This window comes from Nomascus leucogenys, chromosome 16, assembly GCF_006542625.1.
Source record: "Nomascus leucogenys isolate Asia chromosome 16, Asia_NLE_v1, whole genome shotgun sequence".
Taxonomy (NCBI): domain Eukaryota; kingdom Metazoa; phylum Chordata; class Mammalia; order Primates; family Hylobatidae; genus Nomascus; species Nomascus leucogenys.
In genome coordinates, this window is record NC_044396.1 from 93,485,954 (window position 1) to 93,509,011 (window position 23,058).

Genomic DNA, 23,058 nt, shown 5'->3' on the forward strand with positions numbered 1-23,058 from the left:
CATAGTGTGTTATCCTTTTATTCAATTTGTTAATATTTTGTTAAGATTTTTGAGTCTATTTTCAGGCAGGTGTGGTGGCTCATGCGTGTAATCCCAGCACTTTGGGAGGCTGAGGTGAGCAGATCATGAGGTCAAGAGATTGAGACCATCCTAGCCAACATGGTGAAACCCTGTCTCTACTTTAAAAGAAAAAAATACAAAAATTAGCTGGGCATGGTGGCATGTGCCTGTAGTCCCAGCTACTTGGGAGGCTGAGGCAGGAGAATCGCTTGAACCCGGGAGGTGGAGGTTGCAGTGAGCCGAGATTGTGCCACTGCAGCCTGGCATGTGCCTCCAGCAACAGAGCGAGACTGTGTCTCCAAAAAAAAAACAAAAAAAACCACAAAACTATTTTTGAGTCTATTTTCATAAAATATATTGGTCTTTAGTTTTCTTTCTCTTTTTGTAATGTCTTTGGGTTGTGTAGCCCTCATAAAATGATTTAGGAAGTTATTCCTTCCTCCTCTATTTTCTTGAAAACATTTGTATAGAATTAGTACTATTTCTTTTTTTAACTTTTTTTTTCCTTTTAATTACATATATTTTAATGCTGAATTTACTCCCGTGCCATAAGTTTTTGTTTCTTCAGTTTCTTCTGGGATATCTTTTTCTTATGGGGAACCTCCTCTTCTGGTTCAGGAACAATCTGTTCCTTTTCCGTAAGGATCATCTCAATGTGGCAGGGAGAGCTCATGGATGGGTTAATCCGACCATGAGCTCTGTAGGTCCGGCGGCGCATCTTAGGTGATTTGTTCACTTGGATATGCTCAATGACCAGAGAATCTACGTCTAAACCCTTAAGTTCAGCATTACTCTCGGCGTTTTTAAGCATATGCAGCAAAAATTCAGCACTCTTTTTGGGCCACCGATCTTGTGTCCAGCCCCACTGCTTGGCCTGCGCACACCTGCCAACTCCACCATTGTAACGTCGGAATGGTACGCACTGTTTCTGTAAAGTGACATCTTTCAGATACTTCGTGGCTTTTCATACATGCATACCCTTGATGGCCTGAGCAGTTTCACGAGTGTTCTTAAAGTGAACACGAAGATTGGAACCTCTTCATTTGCATGATTTCATGGGGTTCTCCGGGTCAAGTGAATAGCGAACCGTTTTCACAGATTACCAATAGACACTGGACATCTGGAGTCTGCAAGGACCACAGGCGGCCCGCGCCCCATGGCGGGCCTGCGCCCCCACCAGTGGAGGAACCCAGTCGTCCCCATTCCCGCCCATCACGGTCCCTCTGCGGACCTCAGAGGCTGACCGGCCCCCAGCTCCCAAAGTCAGGCCCTCCGCCACGTCCTCCCGCATAAGAAACCACCGCCTCCAGCGAGGATTTAGTAGCCCTGGGAGTTCTCCTCCCGGGGGCCTGGAGACCGGCGCCCCTGAAGCCAGGATGGCTGCGATGGCAGGAGGATTCCTTTTTTAACTTTTTGATAGAATTCACAGTGAAGTGTCTGGGCTTGAAGTTTTCTTAGTGAGAATGTTTTAAATTATGATTTCAATTTATTTAATAGATATAGGACTATTCATTTTTTGTTTCTTCTTATGTCAGTTTGGTAACGTGTTTTTTAGAGAATTTGTCTATTCAATCTAAATTATCTAATTTATTGAATATTTCATTATAATTTTTAATGTCTGAAGGATGTGTAGTGTTCCTTATTCCTTTCTGAGATTGGTATTTTGTGTCTTCTCTCTTTTTGATCAGTCTAGTGAGGGGGTTTATCAATTTACTTATTTATTTATCATTTTTTAAACAGAGATTGGCCTTGCTCTGTTGCCCAGGCTGGAGTGCAGTGGTTTGATCCTAGCTCACTGCAGCCTCGAACTCCCGGGCTCAAGTGATCCTTCTGCCTTTAGCCTCATGAGTAGCTGGACTACAGGTATAAGCTACTATGCCTGGCTAATTTTTAGAAGTGTTTTTTTTTTTTTTTTTTTCTTAAATCTCATATTCAACCCTAATGTAAGTTTTTTTAGTGACAGGTTCTTTTTTTTTTTTTTTTTTTTCTTGAGACAGAGTCTCGCTCTGCCACCCAGGCTGGAGTGCAGTGGCGCAATCTCGGCTCACTGCAAGCTCCGCCTCCCGGGTTCACGCCATTCTCCTGCCTCAGCCTCTCCGAGTAGCTGGGACTACAGGCGCCCGCCACCACGCCCGGCTAATTTTTTGTATTTTTAGTAGAAATGGGGTTTCACCGTGGTCTCGATCTCCTGACCTCGTGATCCGCCCGCCTCGGCCTCCCAAAGTGCTGGGATTATAAGCGTGAGCCACCGCACCTGGCCATGACAGGTTCTTACTACGTTGCTCAGGTTGGTCTTGAACTCCTGGCCTCAAGCAGTCCATCTGCCTCAGCCTCCAGAGTAGCTGGCATTACAGGCATAAGCCATGGCATCTGGCTCAGTGTATTGATCTTTTGGTTCTAGTCATTCTCTGTTTATCTCTTTTTGTTTCTTTGATTTCTGCTCTAGTTTTTGTTATTCCTTCCTTCTCCTTACTCTAAGTTTATTTTCTGCTCATTTTTTGGCTAGCTTCTTAAAATAGAGGCTTAGATAATTGATTTTATACCTTTTTTCTTTCCTAATATAGGCATTAAAATATAAATTTCCTTCTAAGTATTGCTTTTTATTGCATCCCAATTTTCATATGTTACGTTTCATTATCATTCAGTTCAAAATATTTTCTAATTTTCCTTGTGATTTCTTTTTTGACTGATGGGTTATTTAGAAATGTGTTGTTTAATTTCCAAGGATTTGAAGTTTCTCCGGATGTATTTTATATTGGACTCTAATTTGTATTTTGATCAGAGAATGTACTCTGTTTGATATCAGCTGTTATAAATTTGTTGAAACTTGATATATGGCCTGGCATATGGTCTATCTTGGTGAATTTTAAAAAAAATGTAATATTTTTAATTTTTGTGGGTATATAGTATGTATATAAATTTATGGGGTATATGGGATATTTTGCTACAGGCGTACAATGTGCAATAATCACATCAGGGTAAATAAGGTATCCGTCACCTCAGGCGTTTATCCTTTGTGTTACAAACAATCCAATTATACTCTTTTACTTTATTTTACTATTATTTTTTAAGACGGGGTCTCACTGTTTTGCCCAGGCTGGAGTGCAATGGCACGATCTCGGCTCATGGCAACCTCCACCTCCAGGGTTCAAGCAGTTCTCTGTCTCAGCTTCTCAAGTAGCTGGGACTACAGGTGCATGCCACCATGCCCAGCTAATTTTTGTATTTTTTAGCAGAGATGGGGTTTCGTCATGTTGGGCAGGCTGGCCTTGAACTCCTGACCTCAGGAGATCCGCCGGCCTCAGTCTCCCAAAGTGCTGGGATTACAGGCATGAGCCACTGTGCCTGGCCGTCTTTTAGTTATTTTATTTTATTTTATTTTATTTTGAGATGGAGTCTTGCTCTATTGCCCAGGCTGGAGTGCAGTGGCATGGTCTCGGCTCCCTGCAGCATCTGCTTCCTGGTTTCAAGCAATTCTCCCATATCAGCCTCCCGAGTAGCTGGGATTATAGGAGGGTGCCACGATGCTGGGCTAATTTTGTATTTTTAGTAGAGATGGGGTTTCGCCATATTGGCCAGGCTGGTCTCAAACTCCTGACCTCAAGTGATCTGCTCGTCTTGGCATCCCAAAGTGCTGGGATTACAGGGGTGAGCCACCACACCCAGCCTCTTTCAGTTATTTTTAAATCTACAATTAAATAATGGACTATAGTCACCCTGATCTTATTCATTCTTCCTATTTTTTGTACCCATTAACCATCCCCATTTCTCCCCACACCCCCTGGCGAATATTTTGTTTGCACTTTATTAGATGAATTTGGTTAATGTATTGTTCAAGTTTTCTCTATCCTGGGTAACTTTTTGTCTTCTTGTTCTATTAATTGCTTGTGTTGCTGCTGATGCTATTTCTACTGGATGCCATTCCATTCCAAGTATTCCCCTGCTGCCACCACTGCTGCTCCTGTCACTACCACTACAGCTCTTACCATAGGACAATAATGACATTAGCGAGGGCTTCCTGCGTCACTGGCACGGTGCCTGACACTTGCCACGGATTACCTCGTATACTCGTCATACCCACCATTTGAGTGAAGTGCTTGGATTCCCATTTGACAGATGAGGAAACTAAGGGACCGAGGGGTGAAGTGGGTCCCTCCAGGTCACAGAGTGGTGATTGGTTGAATATGGACTTGGATCCAGGGGGCAGGGGTCTCGTGTCCCTTCCCTCAGCCATGTCAGCCCCTCACTCACTCGGGTGTGTGTTCAGGGATGGGCCTGCATGGACCCTGTTTCTTGGCTGGGGCTCCCTCTGTTCACCCCAACCTGCTTCCTGCTTTCCCGGGCAACAGCACTGGCCGAGTGCATTGGGTATGTGCTCTGTGCCAAGCATGCGGAGACCGAGGTTTGAATCCCACCGCCTCAGTGACCGGCCCTGTGACTGTGGTCCCCTCCCCAATCCCAGTGCCCAAGTGACTGGCCCTGTGACTGCAGTCCCCTCTCTTTTCCAGACTTGTGTGCTCATCTGCAGAGTAGGGGCCTCCATCCCTCCTTCCCTCCCTGCTCCTTCTTGTTCCCCCATATTCCTCCCTCCCCCTCAATCCCCTCTTCTTGCCTCCTCTTCCTGTTCCCCCTCCCTCTCATTCCTCCCTTCTTCCTCCCTGACATTCCCCCTTCCTCCCATCCTCCCTGTCTCCCCACTACCTTCTCTTCCTCCCTCCCCTCCCCTTCTCTCTCTGTCTGCCTTCCCTTCCTCCTCCCTCCTTCCCCCTACCCCTCCTCCCAGGCACCTATCCTGCTGCATCTCCCCTGTTGCCCCCACGGAAGGCCTGGTGGCTGGGAGCTGGGCTCTTTCCCTACCTGGATCAGTTGCTCTTCCCAGCAGGCCTTGTCTTCCTGGCTGAAGAGCTCCTCTGTGGGAGGAGGGATGGGTCACAGGGCCCTGTCTAACACCCATCTCCTCCAGCCTTTAGCGCTGGCCCAGGCTGATGCTGCTAGCTTCTGTCTGCCCTAGCTCTGTGGAGCGTGGGAGCTGGAGGGACGTGAGCCGGGCTTGGCTCTGGGTTCAGAGAGCTGGGGTGGGCTTGCGGCCCAGCTGCTCTTACTGTGTGGCCTCAGGCGGTCCGGGCTCCCTCTCTGGGCCTCGGGCTCACTCATGGTAAATGGAGGGGTGCTACCAAGCATGGCCCCTCAAGAGTGGGAAAATAAGCCTTTGGGAGGGAGGCATTGTGAGACTGGAGTGCTTTTCGGGAACTTTGGGACCTACCCCAGAGGGAGAGGCTGCTTTGGGGAGGGATCTGGCAGCCTCAGCAGTACCCCCGGGTGCAGAGGGATCTCCACCCAGCCTGCTAATCCTGGGGTGGAGGGTGCAAGGCCAAGCCGAGCAGGTCCTGCTTCACCCCAGGTCTTAGGGTCCAAACACCCCTGCTGGGCCTGGGCCTCCCTGCAGGTCACAGGCCCTGCCACACCCCAACCCCGTCCCTCACTGTGGCTGCTGACCAACTCTTCCTCAAGGCCCTTGGCAGAGGGAGTGTCCCTCCTCACCTTCCTATGCATCCCTGTAGATGTGGCCTATACTGGCTGCCTTCTCCAGGAAGCCCTCCTTGATGGCCCCAGGACAGCTGGTCCCTCTCCTCTCTGGGCTCCCCTAGCTGCCCTCAAGGCAGTCCTGCATCTCCCAGCGGGAAGTGCAGCAGCATATGCTTGTGAATGAATGAGTGAATGAATGAAGGCTGGCCCTCGCCTCTGTGTGACTGGGGGCCTGGCACTAGGTAGGTGCTCAGTAAGTGTTCGCTATTTTGTGTCAGCAGATCCCAGAACATCCTTCCTCTGGGGTCCTCAGAGGCCCCACTGTCCGGGCCGGCCCTTCCCGCAGCTTGGAGGCAGCAGCTATGGTGGACCCAGGGCCCAGACACTCCCGGCTGTGACAGGCTGGGAGTGGCCCTGGCCGGCCATGCTGCCTCTCTGAGCTCCATCTCTTCATCTTCCAGGGGAGGAGTGCCCACCTGCCTTGTGTGACCAAGGGAGGAGACAGATGCAGCAGCTGGTGGTGGAGTTGCCCTGCCATGTGCCAGCCTCACACCTGTCCTGGGCCACCTCCTGGGATCTCCTCTGTCATCCTGGCTCCACCCAGGTCCAGCTGTTGCAATACTGACAGCAGGAGTGGGTGAGCCATCAGAGGGGCTGCCACGGCTGGGCCTGGTGTCACTCTTTCCAGGGAGGTCCTGAGCACGGTCTGGGCCCTCTGAGGGGTGGTGGGCAATGGGGGTCCTCGGGGCAGCAGCCTGTTGCTGCCGGGCACGAAGCTACCTCATGGTGCACAAGTGACGTGCAGCCCCTGTGCCCTGCCCATGTGGACCCTCAGAGCCACCTCTTGGATCACCCTCCATGACCCACCCCGCCCTGTCCGCAAACTGGAGCCCGGCATACCGCTGGAGGACAGGACGCCCATCACGTAGAGGAGGCTGCGGTGTGGGAAGACGCCCGTCAGCAGCTCCGTCTCCAGATGCTGTGCCACCGCCCGCCACGAGTGCCTGCAGATGGCCACCAGCACATTGCTGGCCGCGTCCTGGTATATGTCTTCCAGCTCCTGGGGTGGGGTGGGAGCAGGCAGGGCGGGAGGTAGAGTAAGAGCGGCGTGTTACGAGACCTCGTGTCTTCACATGCCAGGGCTGGTTTGAGGGGCAGGACGGCGGCCACAGCCCATGTTTCTTTTGGTAGAAAACTGAGGCTGAGGGAGCCTGAGGCCTTCCTGCTCTGCGTCCGTTGCCGGAACACCTCCTCCTCTTCCTCCCTACCTCTGAGCCCTTGCTCACGCTGTGTGCCTGCCTGCACCTGCACTCCCACTTAGAGCCTGCTCCAAGGCCTGGGTTCAGCGCACTCATCCTGAAACCTCCAGCCCACATCCCCTCTCCTCCTGAGCTCCTGGCGGCTCAGGACAATGTCACATCTTTCACCATGAATTCAGAACCAGAGGCGATGTTCCTGTCCAGGAGAGCCAGGGTGTCAGCTGCTCAAGGGCACAGCCCCGCTGACTGGGTCCCTGGCCTCCCTGACCCTGGCCAAGCCCCCACTGTCCAGTGGAGGGGCATCTTCAGCAGGAAGGAACCACATGGGTCCCGGAGCCTGGCTCTGTGTGGTCACACCTGGGACCTTTCTCAACAAGCCTGTGGGTATCCCTTTAGATCTTGCTGCAATTTTGAATTCTACTCTTTTCTCTGTCTTCATGGGAGCCATAAGGCAGCTTCTGTGGCTCTGAGGCAGGTGAACAGGAGGGCCTGCCTGCACCTGGGGGCGTCTGAAAGTGGGGGTGTCTGAGCCCTGCCATGCAGCTTGAATCATCGCATGAAATAGATATATCATTTATAACTTATGGAAAGTATGGTTATGGGGGCTTCTTGTGAAGATGGTGATTGAATCTGATTTTGCTCTTTCAAAAAACCTACTTCAGCTCACACTACATTTAGGAGATTTTTTAAAAAGGACAATAGCAACCGCACAGTGGAAGTGGGAAGCAGGTAGGCAAGGGGCCTGGAGACCATGTGTAGGCCAGTGGAGCAGAGGCCGAGCGACCAGCTCACCCACACGGCACCGTCCCCCACTGTTTGAAGTTGGGAGGGTCTCTTGTCTCTCAACCTCTGGAACTGGAGTGGCAGTGGAGGGGGCTGAAACTAAAGGTGACGTGGTTTTAGAAGTAGTTGAGTCCCTAGATGCACCTCCCACACTCTGCACACGTGAAGGGAGCTGGTCCTTTCCCACCCCAGCAAGACTCTGGGGGCTCGGTCTCTGGAGGGGGCAGATGAGTGTCTCTACCCAGGGGTTGCCAGGCCCGTAAGCTCCAGGAATACTCACTTCCCAGGCCTCTAGGCAGAGCCCCTAGGTGAGCGTCTCCCTGGGACTCCTCAGAGCGTAGAAGGGAAGATGGAGAGATGCTGGCATAGCTGGGTGAGGGTGGCAGCAGTGGGCTCACCTGCTCACTGTATGGTGGAACCAAGGGCTCAGGTAGCCAGATGGAAAGGATACGTGACCACAAAGCTTGGTGGCTAACGCTGGACCCAGGGTGAGTTCCACTCCTGCGGAATGGGCAGGGCAAAGACTCCACGAGCCCGAGCCCTCCAGCAGACATCAGGTCGCGTGTGAAGGATCACGGTTCAGAGTGGCTCTGGATCCTCAACAGCCATGAGGGCCAGAGGACAATGGACAGTGGTTGCTAACCCACAGTCCAGTGTGAAATCGAATCCAGAGATTTCTGGAAATGCACAGGCTCAAAACCTTACTTCCCTAAAGCCCTTCCCCAAGAAGCACCTCCAAGAAGCCGAAGTCTGTCTCCGGTTTAAGAAAGTAAGTCGGGAAAGGGGAGACTTAGGGTGTAGGAAACACAGTCCCCCACCAGAGCAGGGCAACAGGAGTGCGGGCCCAGGCCAGTCCCCGCTGACGCCAAGCTCTGTGCTGTGCTGGAAGCTTGTCCGTACTCGGCTGGTCCTGACCTAGGTGACAGAATGCCTGATGCCCCTCTGTGTCCCAGGCGGCGGGTAGGACCCACACAAGTGTCCACTTACTCTGGGGGCTGGAGCCGGGCTGCGGTGTGTTCAGAAGCAGAAAATGTAGACCAGTCCTGGTCTCGTTCATGCCAGACTCCATGCAGGGGCCCCTCCTCATGAAGCCCCAGGAGGGTCTTGTCCACCCTCAGGGAGGCTGAGGCCAGACCACACCCCTGAGAGCGTCCAGAAGCCCTCACCTCCCCCACCTTCCTCGTATCATCAATCTGTAAACTGCAGAGATGCCTGACAGACTTCGCAGTGGTGAGTGTGACGAACACGTGCATAGGATTCCAAAAGAAAAAGAAATGAGGTGGAAAAAAGAAATAGGTGGACAGGGCCCTTGCTTCCCGTTTTGCTATCTCTCGCACCCAGGGTGGCCTCATTCACTTCTCTGGGGGAGCACAGGGGCATGTCCCACCTGCCACCCACCAGCTGGGCTGCGGTTGCAGGCCAGTCCCTAAGGCTCTGGGCTCCAGCCTCTCCATCCGTAAATGGGGCCACAAACCCCTGTGTGGAGGGTGTGTTGACCATGCTTGTAGGCCCTGTGCTGGCTGTTTGATGTCTGTTATTCCAAATAACCTCTCCTTGAGTTTGTTGAATCATAGGGCCAGGTGAGCAGCTGAAGCTGCTTATATCTTTTGGGGAGCATGGAAGTCCCATTACAATGCCCGTGGCCTGCCTGTGTCCCCGTAGCTCCTAGGGGATGTTTCTGCTTCGTTACTTCCCACCACCGTGGCCCTGAAGGCATGTTCAGATGGTCCCTCTGTCTGCTTCCTGACCCCTGCGTGGGACTGGCCTGTGTGGCCCTGTGGGGTGTGCTGTGCCTCTCACTGTGCCTCTCGTTTTGGGGGGAGCTTTGAGTATTAAAGACCTTTCGGTGGCCTTTGCCTCCTGCACAATCACATGAATTAAGACTTGGCACCACACAGAGGGTAAATGGTGTCTACTCCTGCTTTGTGGGGCACCCCAGTGTGTGTGCGTATTGAGGTGTCCCCTGGGGCCGCCCTGGCCTAGTCAGTCTAAGCCACCTGCTCCTAAGCTCTTGGAGTGGAGACTGTTGGCGGCTAGGGCTGGCTTTTGGACTGAAAGCTGCAGGGGTGGGTGGGGTGGGTGGGGCAGTTCAGGTCCAGACCCCCAAGTCTCCATCAGGCAGGAACCCAGAAGGTGGAGGCCAAGGGCAGAGTTACAGCCTGCAGAGTGGATTAGACTCGTAGCAGGCCTTCCAGAAGCTGGGCTGCAGGCAGCTGCCATGCAATGGTGAGGAAGGCAGTGCAGAGGGGAACCATAGCCTGCTTCGGGGAGAGACCTCCTTTGGGGAGAGGGCCCCCCCAACTTACGAGCCCCTTGGCTTTAGACAAGCAGCGCTCTCTTGAGCCTCACCTTCCTGAAATGGGAAAGTGAGATGGAAAAGTGCGAGTGTCCCACTGAAGGGGCTGGGGGTAAGAACGCGAGTCACTGGATGGAAATTGCTTGGTAAGCCACAAGGCTGGGCACGCCCAGCATCACTTGGGTCCCTGGGGCAGCCACTGGCGTTCCCAGAACCCGTGGGGGGTTGGCCCCACTTGCTGTGGGAGGGGAGGCCCACCGTGGCCTTGGTCATGTTCTCCAGGGCCAGCCGTGTGAAGGTTTTCTCCCAGGTCTCCTCCAGGACGTCACTGGCTCTGATGACCATCTCCAGGGCCTGGAACAGCCGGAACTTGTGCCTGCTGGAGATCTGTGGATGGCAGAGCAATGGTGACTTGGGGACAGATCAGGTCAGATCGTGTGGGAGATGTGGGCAGGGGCGTGGATGGGGAGGGGTGTGAGAGGAGCCATTTCTCTCTGCCACTTCACAGTTCTATGACTCCAGGTAAATCCCTTGGCCTCCCTACACCTTAGTTTCCCCACCTGTGAGGGTCAGGATCGCCACCTCATGAGCGCATTCCGAACGTGGTCAATGCATGCGGGTCCACTTTTCTCCCTCCCCAGTTGGCCCATTTGACATATGAGGAAATCGAGACTTGCCCCAAGCCATGTAGCTGTTCTAGGCAGGATCTAGGGTTTGAGCCCACCTTGGGGTCCCACCCTCCCCCTCTGCCCCCTGTGCCTGCCCCAGTGGCCCAAGCTGTCCCCACCTCCGGGTTGTCTATAAAGTAGTCGTGGATGGTTTCCATCACCATCTTGGGAGAGCCATGAGCCATGTTCTTGATCTTCTTGATGATGTACTTAAAGTGGAGGGGGTCGGCACTGTTCATGTCCTGCAGCATCTTGAAGCAGGTGGCTAAGGTTGGCAAGAAGGCACGTGTGAGCAGGCTGTGGGTAGCTCACATTGTGGCAGCAAGGCTGGGCAGGCAGGAGGGTGGGTTTGGGGATGGAAGGAGTGCTCTGAAAGTGAGAACTGGGGAATGGATGTATGAGAAGTCCAGGACCTCTTGACTGTCCAGATGGACTTTCTGGGGTTCAACATAGGTAAGGAGCAGGAGTGCAGGTGCATGAGCATGCCCTAACTCACCATTCATATTCCCATCTGCCCATCATCCACTCATCCACCTGTCCATCCAGCCATCTGTCTATCCACCCACACGTTCCATCTGTCCATCCTTCCATCTACTAATCCACCTGCTCATCTATCTTTCCATTCATCTACCTGCCCATCCACCCAACATCCATCTATTCGTAAATTTATTCACCCACCCACCCACCCACTCATGAATTCATCCCTGCATCCCCCCATCCATTCATGAAGGATTTTCACCATCCATCCAGTCATCCAGCATTCAATGATGTTTGAATAAGGGAGGGGCCAGGCCTGGACTGCGGTTCCGAGGTGTGAAACGGAGTGGGAGGATAGCAGAGGGTGAGGTGTAGGGTGAGGTGGGGCATTATTTGGGCTTTGGATGGTGCCTCAGGAGGCATGAAGAGGCCAAGCCGGGTGTGCAGGGTTCTCTGCTGAAAGCTTCACTATGTCCACACCACTTGATACCCTCAAGGTCCTGGAGTGGAGACTCCCTCTGGCCATCACTCTGAGGACTGCTTTTGGTGGAGGGACATGGTGGCATCTGCTGGAGCCTGACCCCATCTGGGCCGAGCCACCCCTGCCTGTCTGAGCCCAGGGCTGGCAGTCACCTGCACTGTAGGCCTCCGCCATGAACATCCCGTGCTCCTGTGGCATCAGTGTGGCCTGGCTGCTCTGCGACTTGTGAAGCAGGATGGTGGTGGGGTGTGACCATCTGTCCCTGCGGGCAGAGTCCTGGGGTACCTTCATGCAAGATGAGTCCTTCGTGGATGTGGAGACAGGGAGGGAGATTCTGAAATGGAGGAGGGGCCCTGGGTGTCGGCATCTGAGTGCGTGTGTATTTCTGCATTAGTATAGGGGGTGCTGAGCGCAGCATTGGCTTCCATCAGGCTCAGCTACATCCTTCCATGTGTTTGTCCTTCCATTCAATGGACTGGCTGGGCCCTGGGAGGAGGGCAGCGGTCTCGAGGCCTCAGGGACACTGTTGAGTAGGCAGCATCACCTGTAGGCCTGGTGGGGCCTGGCCTCCCAGCAAGTGTCAGATTCTGAGGTTGGATTTGAGACAGACATGGCTGGTGGGACATGGCAGGGCCCAGAGTATGGTGTCCCCAGCTCGGGCTCTTGACTTGAGAGAGCCAATCTCATTCCGATCACATGTGAGACTGCCCCGGTCACCCAGACATCTGGTGGAGTCTCCGAGGGGAGTTGGGGAGCTGCAGGACCAGTGAGAGCAGAGCAAGGGAGGATGCAGGGGCCTCCGAGGAAGGCCTCCTCTCCTTCCTCCAAGCTGGTCTCTGCCTTCTCCTCCTCTCCTTCCTTCAAGCTGGCCTCTGCCTTCTCCTCCTCTCCTTCCTCTTCTCTTGCAAATGTGGGGAAAGCACTACCTCAGGCTGTGTTAGTGGCCACAAGAGGCCAAAAGAGACTGCGTCCTTCCTTTTGGGGATGCTGCCCAAGCCTGGCCCCCATCACGACTTCTGCCAGTGAGCCCCTGGGGCAGGAACAGGCTCCTGCTCCACCCACTTCCTGACCTTATTCGTTTGTTCACTGTTGGTACCCACTTCCCAGGTGCCTACTATGGGTGGGACATGTTCTAGGCTCCTGGAATGCATCAATGAATGAGATAAAGTCAGCAAATCAAATCAGTGAATTCTGTGGTACATTAGAAGACAGTTCATCTCTCAATATGTTACCCATTCATTTGTCCCACCATGGGAGGGATGCATGTCAGATCATGCCACTCAAAGTCTACCCATATGCCTCCCATTTCACTCAGAGTAAAACCCAAAGTCCTGAAAATGACATAAGACACTGATGCTTCCATCCACGAGGGTGTAACAAGGACCAGCTTCACCCTCCTGTCTTAAAAAACTCAAAAATTGGAAAAATATACAAAACCATGATTATCAGACATCAGACAACAGCGGCACAGGATGAAGATCGCTGAAAATGGAAAACCAGCAAGGTGAGCCCATCAGGGCCACAGCCAGCTGCCTGGGAAGTTTCCAGTTTGCAGCATGGGGAGAGGGAGCCTGATAAAGCCCAGTAGTCTCTCTGAGTGGAGGAAGTGGACATGAAAGTCTGGGGGAGCCAAAGTGGCTGGAGTTTGCTGGGAAGAGTCACAGGAGAGAGCTGCAGAAGGAGGAGAGAGAGTTCTGGGGCTTTGCAGGGGATCCCCTGCATTCTCCGTCTTCATCTGAGCTCAGTACGTTTGGGAAAGAACCACAAAGCTCCAAAAGGAGTAGAGGGAACAATCTTTGGAACTCACACAGAGCTAGGAAGAGTTCCTTTTCTCATCAGCAAGAGTGGAAAACCTGGTAATTCACAGGGCATTAGGTAGAGTGCTAGTGGCATGACCTCAGGAATGGGGGAAAAATCTGCTCTAAACAACAGTGCTTTGGCTCTTTCTACTAAAGCTTTAAAATCAAAGCCTCAAAGGCACCAAACTTTTCAAGAAATTTAATCGTGTTCAAGAACAAACCTGAAGAATATTTAAAAAGTATGGGAATATCCAGTACCCAACAAGGCAAAATTCACAATGTCTAGCATCCAATCAAAATTTGCTAGGCATGGAAAGAAGCAAAAAAATACGATCTACAATGAGGAGAAAAATCAATTAATTGAAAACAACACAGAAATGATATAATTAGCAGACAAGGACATTAAAACAAGTATAACGATAAGGTTGGTGCAAAAGTAATTGCGGCTTTTGCCATTACTGTTAATGATATATTTCTCATGTTCAACATGGTAGAGTAAAACATAAGCATGGTAAGGAGAGACATGGAAAATATAAAATGATGAAGAATACGTTTCATACTATGAATACACTAGTTTAGCCGCAGATTAGACAATGTAGAAGCGAAGATGAGTGAACCTGGAGACACAGCAATAGAAACTATCCAGAAATGAAACATATAGAGAAAAAAGACTGGAAAAAATAAAACAGAGCATTAGTGAGCTGTGGGACAGCATCACATGGCATTTTGTGTGTGGAATTTGCATCCCCACAGAAGGAAGGGGAAAGAAAACATATTTGAGGAAATAATACCTGAACATTTTACAAATTTGATGAAAATTATAAATCCACAGATCCGGGAAACAATGAATTCCAAGCAAAAGAAATACAAAGAAAACTACACGAAGACACATTGAAATAATATTGCCCCAAACCAATGATAACAGCAAATCTTAAAAACAGCCATAGAAAAAAGACACATGAAAGGAATGAAAAATGAGAGCACAGTTCTTGTTGAAAACGGTACAAGCTGAGAGACAGTAGCGCAACAATTTAGCACCCTGAAAGAAAAAAACAAAACGAAACAACAACCTGCCAAGCTGGAATTCCATACCTAGAGAAAATATCTTTAAAAACGGAAGGTGATATGGAAACACTTTTCATGTACACAAAAACCAGAAGAAGTTATCACCAGGAGTCCTGCACTACAAAAGATGTTTGAGACAGTCTTCCAGACAGAAGGAAAATGACAACAGATGGAAATAGGAAACTACACTAGAGAATAACGAGCACCGGAAATGGGGAAAATGTAGGTAAATAGAATTTGTTTATGTTTAAAATTTAAAGTAAAAATAATAAGACATTGTGGGTTTATAACAAATATAGAAGTAAAATATATAACAATAATAGCACAGACGCCAGGAGGGGGAAATGAAAACAAAATATTGGAAGGTGCTTATACTCTTAATTTTACTTGAAGGTATAATTTCACTTGAAGGTAGACCGAGATAAGCTAACATGTATATTAGGAACCCAAAAGCAGGCCGGGCGCGGTGGCTCACACCTGTAATCCCAGCACTTTGGGAGGCCGAGGCGGGAGGATCACGAGGTCAGGAGATCAAGACCATCCTGGCTAACATGGTGAAACCCCGTCTCTACTAAAAAATACAAAAAATTAGCCGGGCAAGGTGGCGGGCACCTGTAGTCCCAGCTACTCAGGAGGCTGAGGCAGGAGAATGGCTTGAACCCCAGGGGGCGGAGCCTGCAGTGAGCCGAGATAGCGCCACTGCACTCCAGCCTGGGCGACAGCGAAACTCCTTCTCGAAAAAAAAAAAAAAAAAAAAAAAGAAACCCAAAAGCAATGACTAAATAATAAAACAACATAAGACAACATATGTGTGGCTAACAAGTCCACAAAGGAGGTAAGGTGGAGTCATAAAAAATACTCAATGCAAATAAAGGCAGAAGAAGAGAAAAAATTGCATAAAAAGAAATGAGACAAAGAGAAAACAAATTGCAAGATGGTAGACTAAAACCAAATCATATCAATAGTCATATTAAATATAAATGATTAAATCACCACAATCAAATAGCAGAGATTGTCAAATGGAAAAAAAAGCAAGATCCAAGTGTACACTGCCTATACAAAATCCACTTGAAATATAGTAGATACCAATCAATCAAAAGTAAAAGGATAGAAAACGATATATCATGCTAACACAGATATAAAAAAACTGTGTGGTTATATATCAGACAAAGTATATTTTAGAGTAAATAATATAACAGGGATAAAGAGATCAGTTCATTAATCAAGGAGATATAAGAATCTTAAATGTTCATGCATCTAGTCACAGAACTTCAAAACACATAAAGCAAAGAAGTTAGAGCTAGAAGGAAAAATAGACAAGTCAATAATCTTAGTTGAAAATTTCAACATCCATCTATTGATAATTGATAAGTCAACAGGTAATCAGTAAGAATATAAAAGGCTCAAACAATTATTAACCAACATAACTGAATTGACATTTATAGAACTCTAACCACAAAATAATAAACTTTATTTTCAAATACACATGGCACATTTACCAAGGCAGACTATATTCTGTGCCATAAAAAGTCTTAGCAAATTGGAAAGGATTCAGATCCAACAAAGCATGATCTCTGACCACATGGAATTAAATTGGAAATCAATAACAGAAAGATAGACGGAAAATACCTAAGTATAAGGAAACTAAATAACATACTTTTAAATAATCCATAGGTAAAGAAGAAATAAAAGGTAATGAAAGTAAAAGGTATCTTGAACAAAACAAAAATTAAAACACAGCATATAAAAATCCCTGGGGTGCAGCATTAAAACACCTGTATTAGAAAAGAATGAAGGTCTGAAATCAGATTATAACTGAATAAATTAGGAAAAAAGCAGCAAATTAAACTCAAGAAAAAAAGAGCAAAAATCAATGAAATAGAAAATAACAAAAAATAGAAAAAAACAATGAAACCAGTAGGTTATTTTCTTGAAAAGATGAAAATATTGATAAACCACTAGCAGGATTTATTAGGGCAAAAAAGTAAAAACACAGATTATTAACATCAGTAAGAGTGGGTACGTCATTACAGGTTCTACAGACATTAAAAGAATAATGAAGGGATAGTCTGAATAATTTTATGCCAATAGATTTGGTGACATAATGAAATGGACACATTTCTTAGAGTCATAAAATACCAAAGCTTACTCAAGAATTAAATAACAAGAATAACCCTATATTATGAAAATTGAATGTGTAGTTGAAAACTTTCCCACAAAGAAAATTTTAGGCTGAGTTGGCTTCACTCTTGAATTCTATCAAGTGTTTAAGGAAGAAATAATACCAATACTACAAACTCTTCCAGAAAATTGAAGAGGAGGGAACACTTCCCAACCATTCCATGAGGCAAAACCTGACACCAAAACCAGATAAAGATATTGGAAATAAAGAAAACTATAGCCTAATATCTTCCATGAACAGACACAAACTTTCTTAACAAAACAATTTAAAGTATACAGAAATGCTTATCCATCATCTCCTAGCGGGGCTTATCCTGGGAATACAAGGCTAATTGAATATTTGAAAAATCAATCAATGTAATTCACTAGATTGACTGACTAAGGAAAGAAAATATAATGATCTCAATAGATGCAGAGAAACATTTGGTAAAACCCAACATCTATTCAAAAATAAACATAGGAATTAAGAAAAATTCCTCAACCTGATAAAAAGTATCTATAAAAATCCTACAGCTGACATCACACTTTATGGTGAAAGGCTGAATATTTTTCCACATGACTGGGAATGAGGCAAGAAGTCTGCTCTTACCCTCTCATTCAACATTCGACTGTGGACTTAATCAATGTAAGAAGTCAACAAAAAGGAATAAAAGTCATACAGCCTGGGAAAGAAGAAACAAACTATTTTTATTTGTAGAAGGCATTATTATATAAGTTGAAATTTCCAAATCTACAGAAAAGCCTACTAGAACTAAAAAATAAGTTCAGCAAATTTGCAAATTGTAAGGTCAATAAACAAAAATTATTCATATTTATGTATACTGGCAATGAACAATTGGGAATTGAAATAAAAAAGGTACCATGTACACTAGCACCAAAAATCATGAGTTATTTAGGCACAAACCTAACCAACAATTGCAAGGTCTGTATACTGTAAGCTACAAAATATTGATGAAATAAATCAAGAAGATAAATAGACACACCATGTTCATGGATTGGAAGACTCAATATTGTTGAGATGTTAATTTTCTCTAACTTTATCTAAATATTCAATGCAATTTCAATAAAAACCCCAGCAAGAATTCTTTTGGTAGTAACCAACAAGCTGTTTCTAAAATTTATATGGAAAGGTAAAGAAACTAGGATAGTCAAAATGATTTTGTAGAAGAACAAAATTGGAGGACCATTACCAATGTCAAGACTTATTGTCAAGCTATAGTAATCAAGGCAATGTAATATTGATAAAAGCACGTAAATATAAATACGTGCAACAGAACATGGATTCCAGGAAAAGGCCCACACATATAAGGTCGATTGATTATTTTTGTTTTGTTTTGTTTAGAGATAGGGTCTCACTCTTTTGCTCAGGCTGAAGTACAGTGGTGTGGTCATAGCTCACTGCAGTCTCGAACTTCTGGGCTCAAGCAATTCTCCTGCCTCAGCCTCCTGAGTAGTTGGGACTATAGATGCATGCCACTGTGCCTGGCTTCAACTGATTTTTGATAAGGGTGCAAGAGCAAGTCTATTAAAAAAGCATTAACTGATGGTGCTGCAATAATTGGATAGACACGCGCAAAAAATAACCCCTAATCCGTACCTCACACCATATGTAAAAATTTACTCAAAAAGATCATAGACCCAAAAGTAAGACCTAAACTTATAAAACTTTCAGAAGAAAATATAGGAGGAAATCTTTATGATCTTGGGTTAGACAAAGATTTCTTAGATGTGACACCAAAAGCACTATATAAAAGAAGAAATGATAAATTTGATTTCATAAAAATTAAAAACTTCTGCTTTTTGAAAGATATGTGAAACATATTGGAATCAAAATGGAGTCACTGTGTTAAAACTCTGATAAATGGGGCTGGAGGAAGCCTTAAAGGAATGGTTCTCATGCACAAATGCCTGACTGCAAGAACTATCACAAAAGACACTGCAAAACCCACAACCTTGCACAAAGGCCAATTGCAACCTTACACACACACACAAATACTTCTGTGAGGTCATCTACCCAGAAAACTGTCTTTCCAACCTAGGACTCACCCCAGCCTTGTTATTGACCCTTGTAGCCAAGAATTATTATTTCAGAACAACTTATGTAATCAATCATTTTAATTTTGCCTTTAAAAACTTACCCTTGCCCCAGCCTTAAATAGGCATGTGGTTTACTGTGGCACGCGTATTACTATTGCAATGCCCATTCCTGAATAAATATCATTTTGTTTTAGAGATCTCCTCTGTCTTTATTTTATTTTTGTTTTCTAGAGAGTCTTGATCTGTTGCCTAGGCTGGAGTACAGTGGCACAATCATAGCTCACTCACTGTGGCCTCAAACTCCTGGGCTCAAGAGATGATCCTGCCTCAGCCTCCCAAGTAGCTAGGACTACAGATGCATGCCACCATGTCTGCCTATTTTTTTAATTATTATAGAGGCAGGGTCTCTCTATATTGCTCAGGCTGGTCTTGAACTCCTGGGCTCAAATGATCCTCCTGCTTCCACCTCCCAAAGTGCTGGGATTACAGGCATGAGCCACTGCACCTGGTCCCCCTCTGTTTTATTTAGATTAAGGGATATGCCTTAAAAAATGATAAGCTGCAGACTTGGAGGCAGTATTTGCAAATCACATATCTGATAAAGGACTATCTCCAGAATATAGAAAGAACTCTCAAAACAAAACAAAGCAAAGCGCAAGTGGCCTGAGGAAACACAGGCAGGAGACTGGGACAAGGCGTCAGAGGAGGCAGACAGATGGCAAAGAAGCACCTGAAAAGCACTCAACATTCCTCACGAGGGAAACCAACTAACACCACAGTGGGCTATCACTACACATCTACTGAAATGGCTAAAATCAGAGACAGTGGAAATACCAGGTGCTGGTGAGGTTGCAGAATAGCTCTGAGCTTCCATACATTGCTGGTGGGAATGCACAGTGGCACAGCCCTCTTGGAAGATAGCCTGGTATTTGCTAATAAAGTCGAATGTACACTTACCAAATGGCTCAGCTACCCACTCCTAGGCATTCGCTCAAGTGAAATGACTACTGACTAAAATATATACACAAACATTTATACTGGCTTTATTTATGATATCTCCACATGGAAATAATCCAAATGTCCTTCACCCTGGGAACGCATAAACAAACCATGTCACATTCACAGTAATGCTACTCAGCAACAAGAGGTGAATCACTGATAAACACAGAAACAGGGATGCTCCAGGAGGGAAACCAGACTCCAAAAGCTACATGTGGTGTCATTTCACTTTTATGACATTCTGAAAAAGGTGAAACTACAGACAAGAGAGCAGGTCAGTGGCTCCCAGGGACTGGGAGTTGGAGAGAGTTCACTACAAAGGGACGGGAGGGAGTGTCTGGGAGACGGAGCTGTCTGGGGGTCATGTACCCACCACCATATTTTGTTTGTGATGGTGAGTCCGTGACTATATACATTTGTCAAAATTTGAGAGCTATACGCTAAAAATAGTGAATTTTATCGTCTGTAAATCATACTGTAATCGAAAAGAAAAAAGACACATAAGAACAAAAATGGTCTCTCTGCCCTTATTTCCTTCTGCTCTCCCTTGCTTATTCCACCCCAGTGGTGGGACGCTCCTACCACGGGGTGCACGTCTACCTCTGGACCTTTGTGTAGCCACTCCTTCCGTCTGGGGAACACCCTTCCTCCAGATGGCTGCCTGCCTCAGTCCCTCACCTGATTTTAGTCTTTGCTCAGTTGTCACCTTCTTGAAGAACTGATTTAAAATCCTCACCCCACACTTCCCCCTCCCCACCCTCTCTTTTTTCCATGTCACTTTTTGCCCTGTAACATCATATCGTTTACTTTCCTGCTTCTGGTCTCACTGGCAGTCTCCCTACCTGGAATGTAAGGCATGAGGGCAGGGTCTTTATCGCTTTTGTTCCCAGCAGTATCCCTGACACCTAGAACACCTGGTCCATGTAGCAGATGCTCAGCAAATACTGGCGGAATGAATGGAGTGCTTCATAGCAGGTGATGTATCCAGAGCCACCACCGGCCCTGTCCTGACCTTGGACATGGCATTGTGACAGCCCTCCCACCTCTCCAGGATTCAGTCTGTCCCCTGCAATCATCACATCAGATCCAGCTTCCCAAATGCCCTCCGGTGGACCCTGTGAGGCTCTGCTTCTCTGTCCCCTCTGCCCAGAGCATGTGTCCTTCTCTTCCTTTCTTTCTGTCCCCTTGCCAGGGCTGTAGGAGGACGCCTACCAGTCTTCTCCATCCCATAACTGCATCAGAGGGTTGGGGTTGCCTGAGAAGCTGTATTTCTGCACATCTGAGCCTTGCTGTCTGAAGAGCTCCAGAGCCTGCGTCCTGGAGATCAGGTATTCTGACATCTCTTGGCATCTCAGGGCCAGGGAAGCTCTGGGGAGGACCTCAAACCCTCGTCTCTTGACCTTGAGAGGTCAAGACACAGTTTACCCCTTCTGGAAGCTGCCTCCTTCCTGTGGCCTCTCAGAAAACTAGCCAGTTCCCTGATCCTGGAAAGGGTGACCTTCCAGACAAACCTGGCTGGGGCTGACTCTGGGAGTGGGAGTGAGGATCCTGTTGGAGCTAGAGCCCCGCTTCCCCCAGGCACAGCAGCAGTCACAGCGGGCACCAGCGAGGCCCGTACCTTGCCCCTCCAAACCCACATCGCAGCCCCTGTGGCTTCCAGAGATAAATGTATTTTTAAAAATAGAAAAACGATGTGAACACACTATTAGCAAACATCTGCAGAGGAGTACTCTCTGCTTAGCAGCAACAGAAGCTATGGCAGAGAAGGGAGGCCTGACAACATTCAAATGCCGACTGCGAGGGCCAGAAATACCTGAGTTCACAGGCAGGTACCGAGACACTCCCAGAACAGCCACCACAGGCAGCATGGATTGCAACCGGGAATCTTGCTCTGAACCCACGGCTTGGCTGTGGGCCCCAGCCCGGGTGGACGAGTGTCTGGACAGCAGAACCTGCTTTGAGTCCCCGTAGAGGGGGCGGGCAGGGCTCTGTGCTGGGGGCCAAGCTCTGACCTGCCTATCGGACACAGGAAGGTAGAGATGCCCTTTGTGTCTTTCCAGGTTCCTGGGACACTGGGGTTCCCTGGGGACCCTGGAAGGCTGTGGAGGAACCTTCCTTTATTCATGTCCCTTAAATCTCTGCAGAAACACTGGCTGTGGTATCATCTCAATTCTGCGGAATAGAAGCCGAGGCTCAGAGAAGCAGGTGGACGGTCTGTCCATCCATTCACTGACCCGTTCACACAGCCTGCAGGCACTGTTGGCAGCACAGGCCATGGTCCCTCTGGCCCTCACACAGGTGCAGGCTGTGTGGGCAAGGCCCTCACTCCAGTTTAAGCTTCTGCCCTCCTGGCCTCCTTTCCTCCAGCCTGATCCCCCTCCAACCCCCGCAGGCCGCTCCTGGGGGCAGGACCCTCCTTCCTCAGCACAGGGGCCCCTGGATGGCCTGCAGGGAGGCTCCCCTGACAGATGAGGAGGCTGAGTACTGGTGGGGGGTCAGAGGGTCCCTGCTGGGGCTGAGCTGACCTGGAGTTTTGGGACACGGCTGACGACATTCTACCCGTCGGGGTGCGGCTGTGTGGCCTTTCAGGACACTGCCCGTCCATGGTTGGGGTGCAGTGTAGACCCACAGGAACCCACCACTAGCTCTGGCCTCACGCCTGTGGGCTGGCCCTGTCTCCGGCACTGGCCCTCCCCCGCCCTGGCAGGCCTGACCTCACCCCTGAGGTCACAATGGTTCCAGTGTCCACAGCATCCTTTCTAGGGTCTGTCTGTGTTCTGGGGACAGCAGATGTGCATGTGTGCCTGTGTTTGTGGGTGCGTGCTCAGACGTGTGTCCTCAAGGGGTCCCGGGCCTGCCCCCTCCTTCTCTGGGCCTCAGTTGTCTCCTGGGAGACCCGTGGATGATCCGGCTTGGGCCATTTGTTTGCTAAGTCCAGGTCCCTGTGCGGGTGGCAGGTCCTGGGGCTGGAGCTGTGACTTCCCCTCTGGGTCTGAGTCTGAGCACCTGCGATGTGCTGGGCTCCCCTCTGGGTGCGGGTGCTTGCCGCCTCTGGGATCCTCTCCAGCTGAAGGAACCAGGAGCGGGGACAGCTTGGGAGCTCAGCCTGTGGGGCTGGGCAGGCTGCCCCGAATCAAATCCAGCTCCCTCTCTGCTGACCGCGTGCCTGGGAACCTCACCATGCCTCACTGTGCACTCCTCCCCATCTGCAAGACTGGAGCAGGACCGAGGGTCAGAGTGGCCGCTGTGGGCCTGGCCCTGCTCACCTCCCTGGGATTGGGGTGGAACTCAGAGAGGGCCGGGGGCCAGCGGCTGGTCGCACAGCAATCAGTGGTGGAAATGAGCCTCAAACTCAGGTCCCCAGATCCAAGTCTAGGGTGAGGACGAGGCCCCTGGCCCAGTGGCACCCCCTCCCTCCCCGCCGCCT

General features: G+C 48.8%; 1 protein-coding gene and 1 pseudogene across 1 annotated transcript in view; both read right to left on the reverse strand.

Moving 5' to 3' along the window:
- The window catches only part of LOC100594661 (maestro heat-like repeat family member 5), a 71,809-nt gene extending 49,492 nt beyond the window's left edge, over positions 1-22,317 (reverse strand). The window contains exons 1-6 of the mRNA XM_030795107.1: positions 22,157-22,317; positions 11,703-11,884; positions 10,712-10,857; positions 10,183-10,311; positions 6,487-6,646; positions 4,918-4,970 (exon numbers count right to left, since the gene is read on the reverse strand). Of these exons, the coding sequence (XP_030650967.1) occupies positions 4,918-4,970; positions 6,487-6,646; positions 10,183-10,311; positions 10,712-10,857; positions 11,703-11,884; positions 22,157-22,236 (750 nt within the window). The 5' untranslated portion in view covers positions 22,237-22,317. The remainder of the gene's footprint in view (positions 1-4,917; positions 4,971-6,486; positions 6,647-10,182; positions 10,312-10,711; positions 10,858-11,702; positions 11,885-22,156) is intronic.
- Positions 556-1,051, reverse strand: LOC100592605 (annotated as a pseudogene).
- Positions 22,318-23,058: the final 741 nt, after the last annotated feature.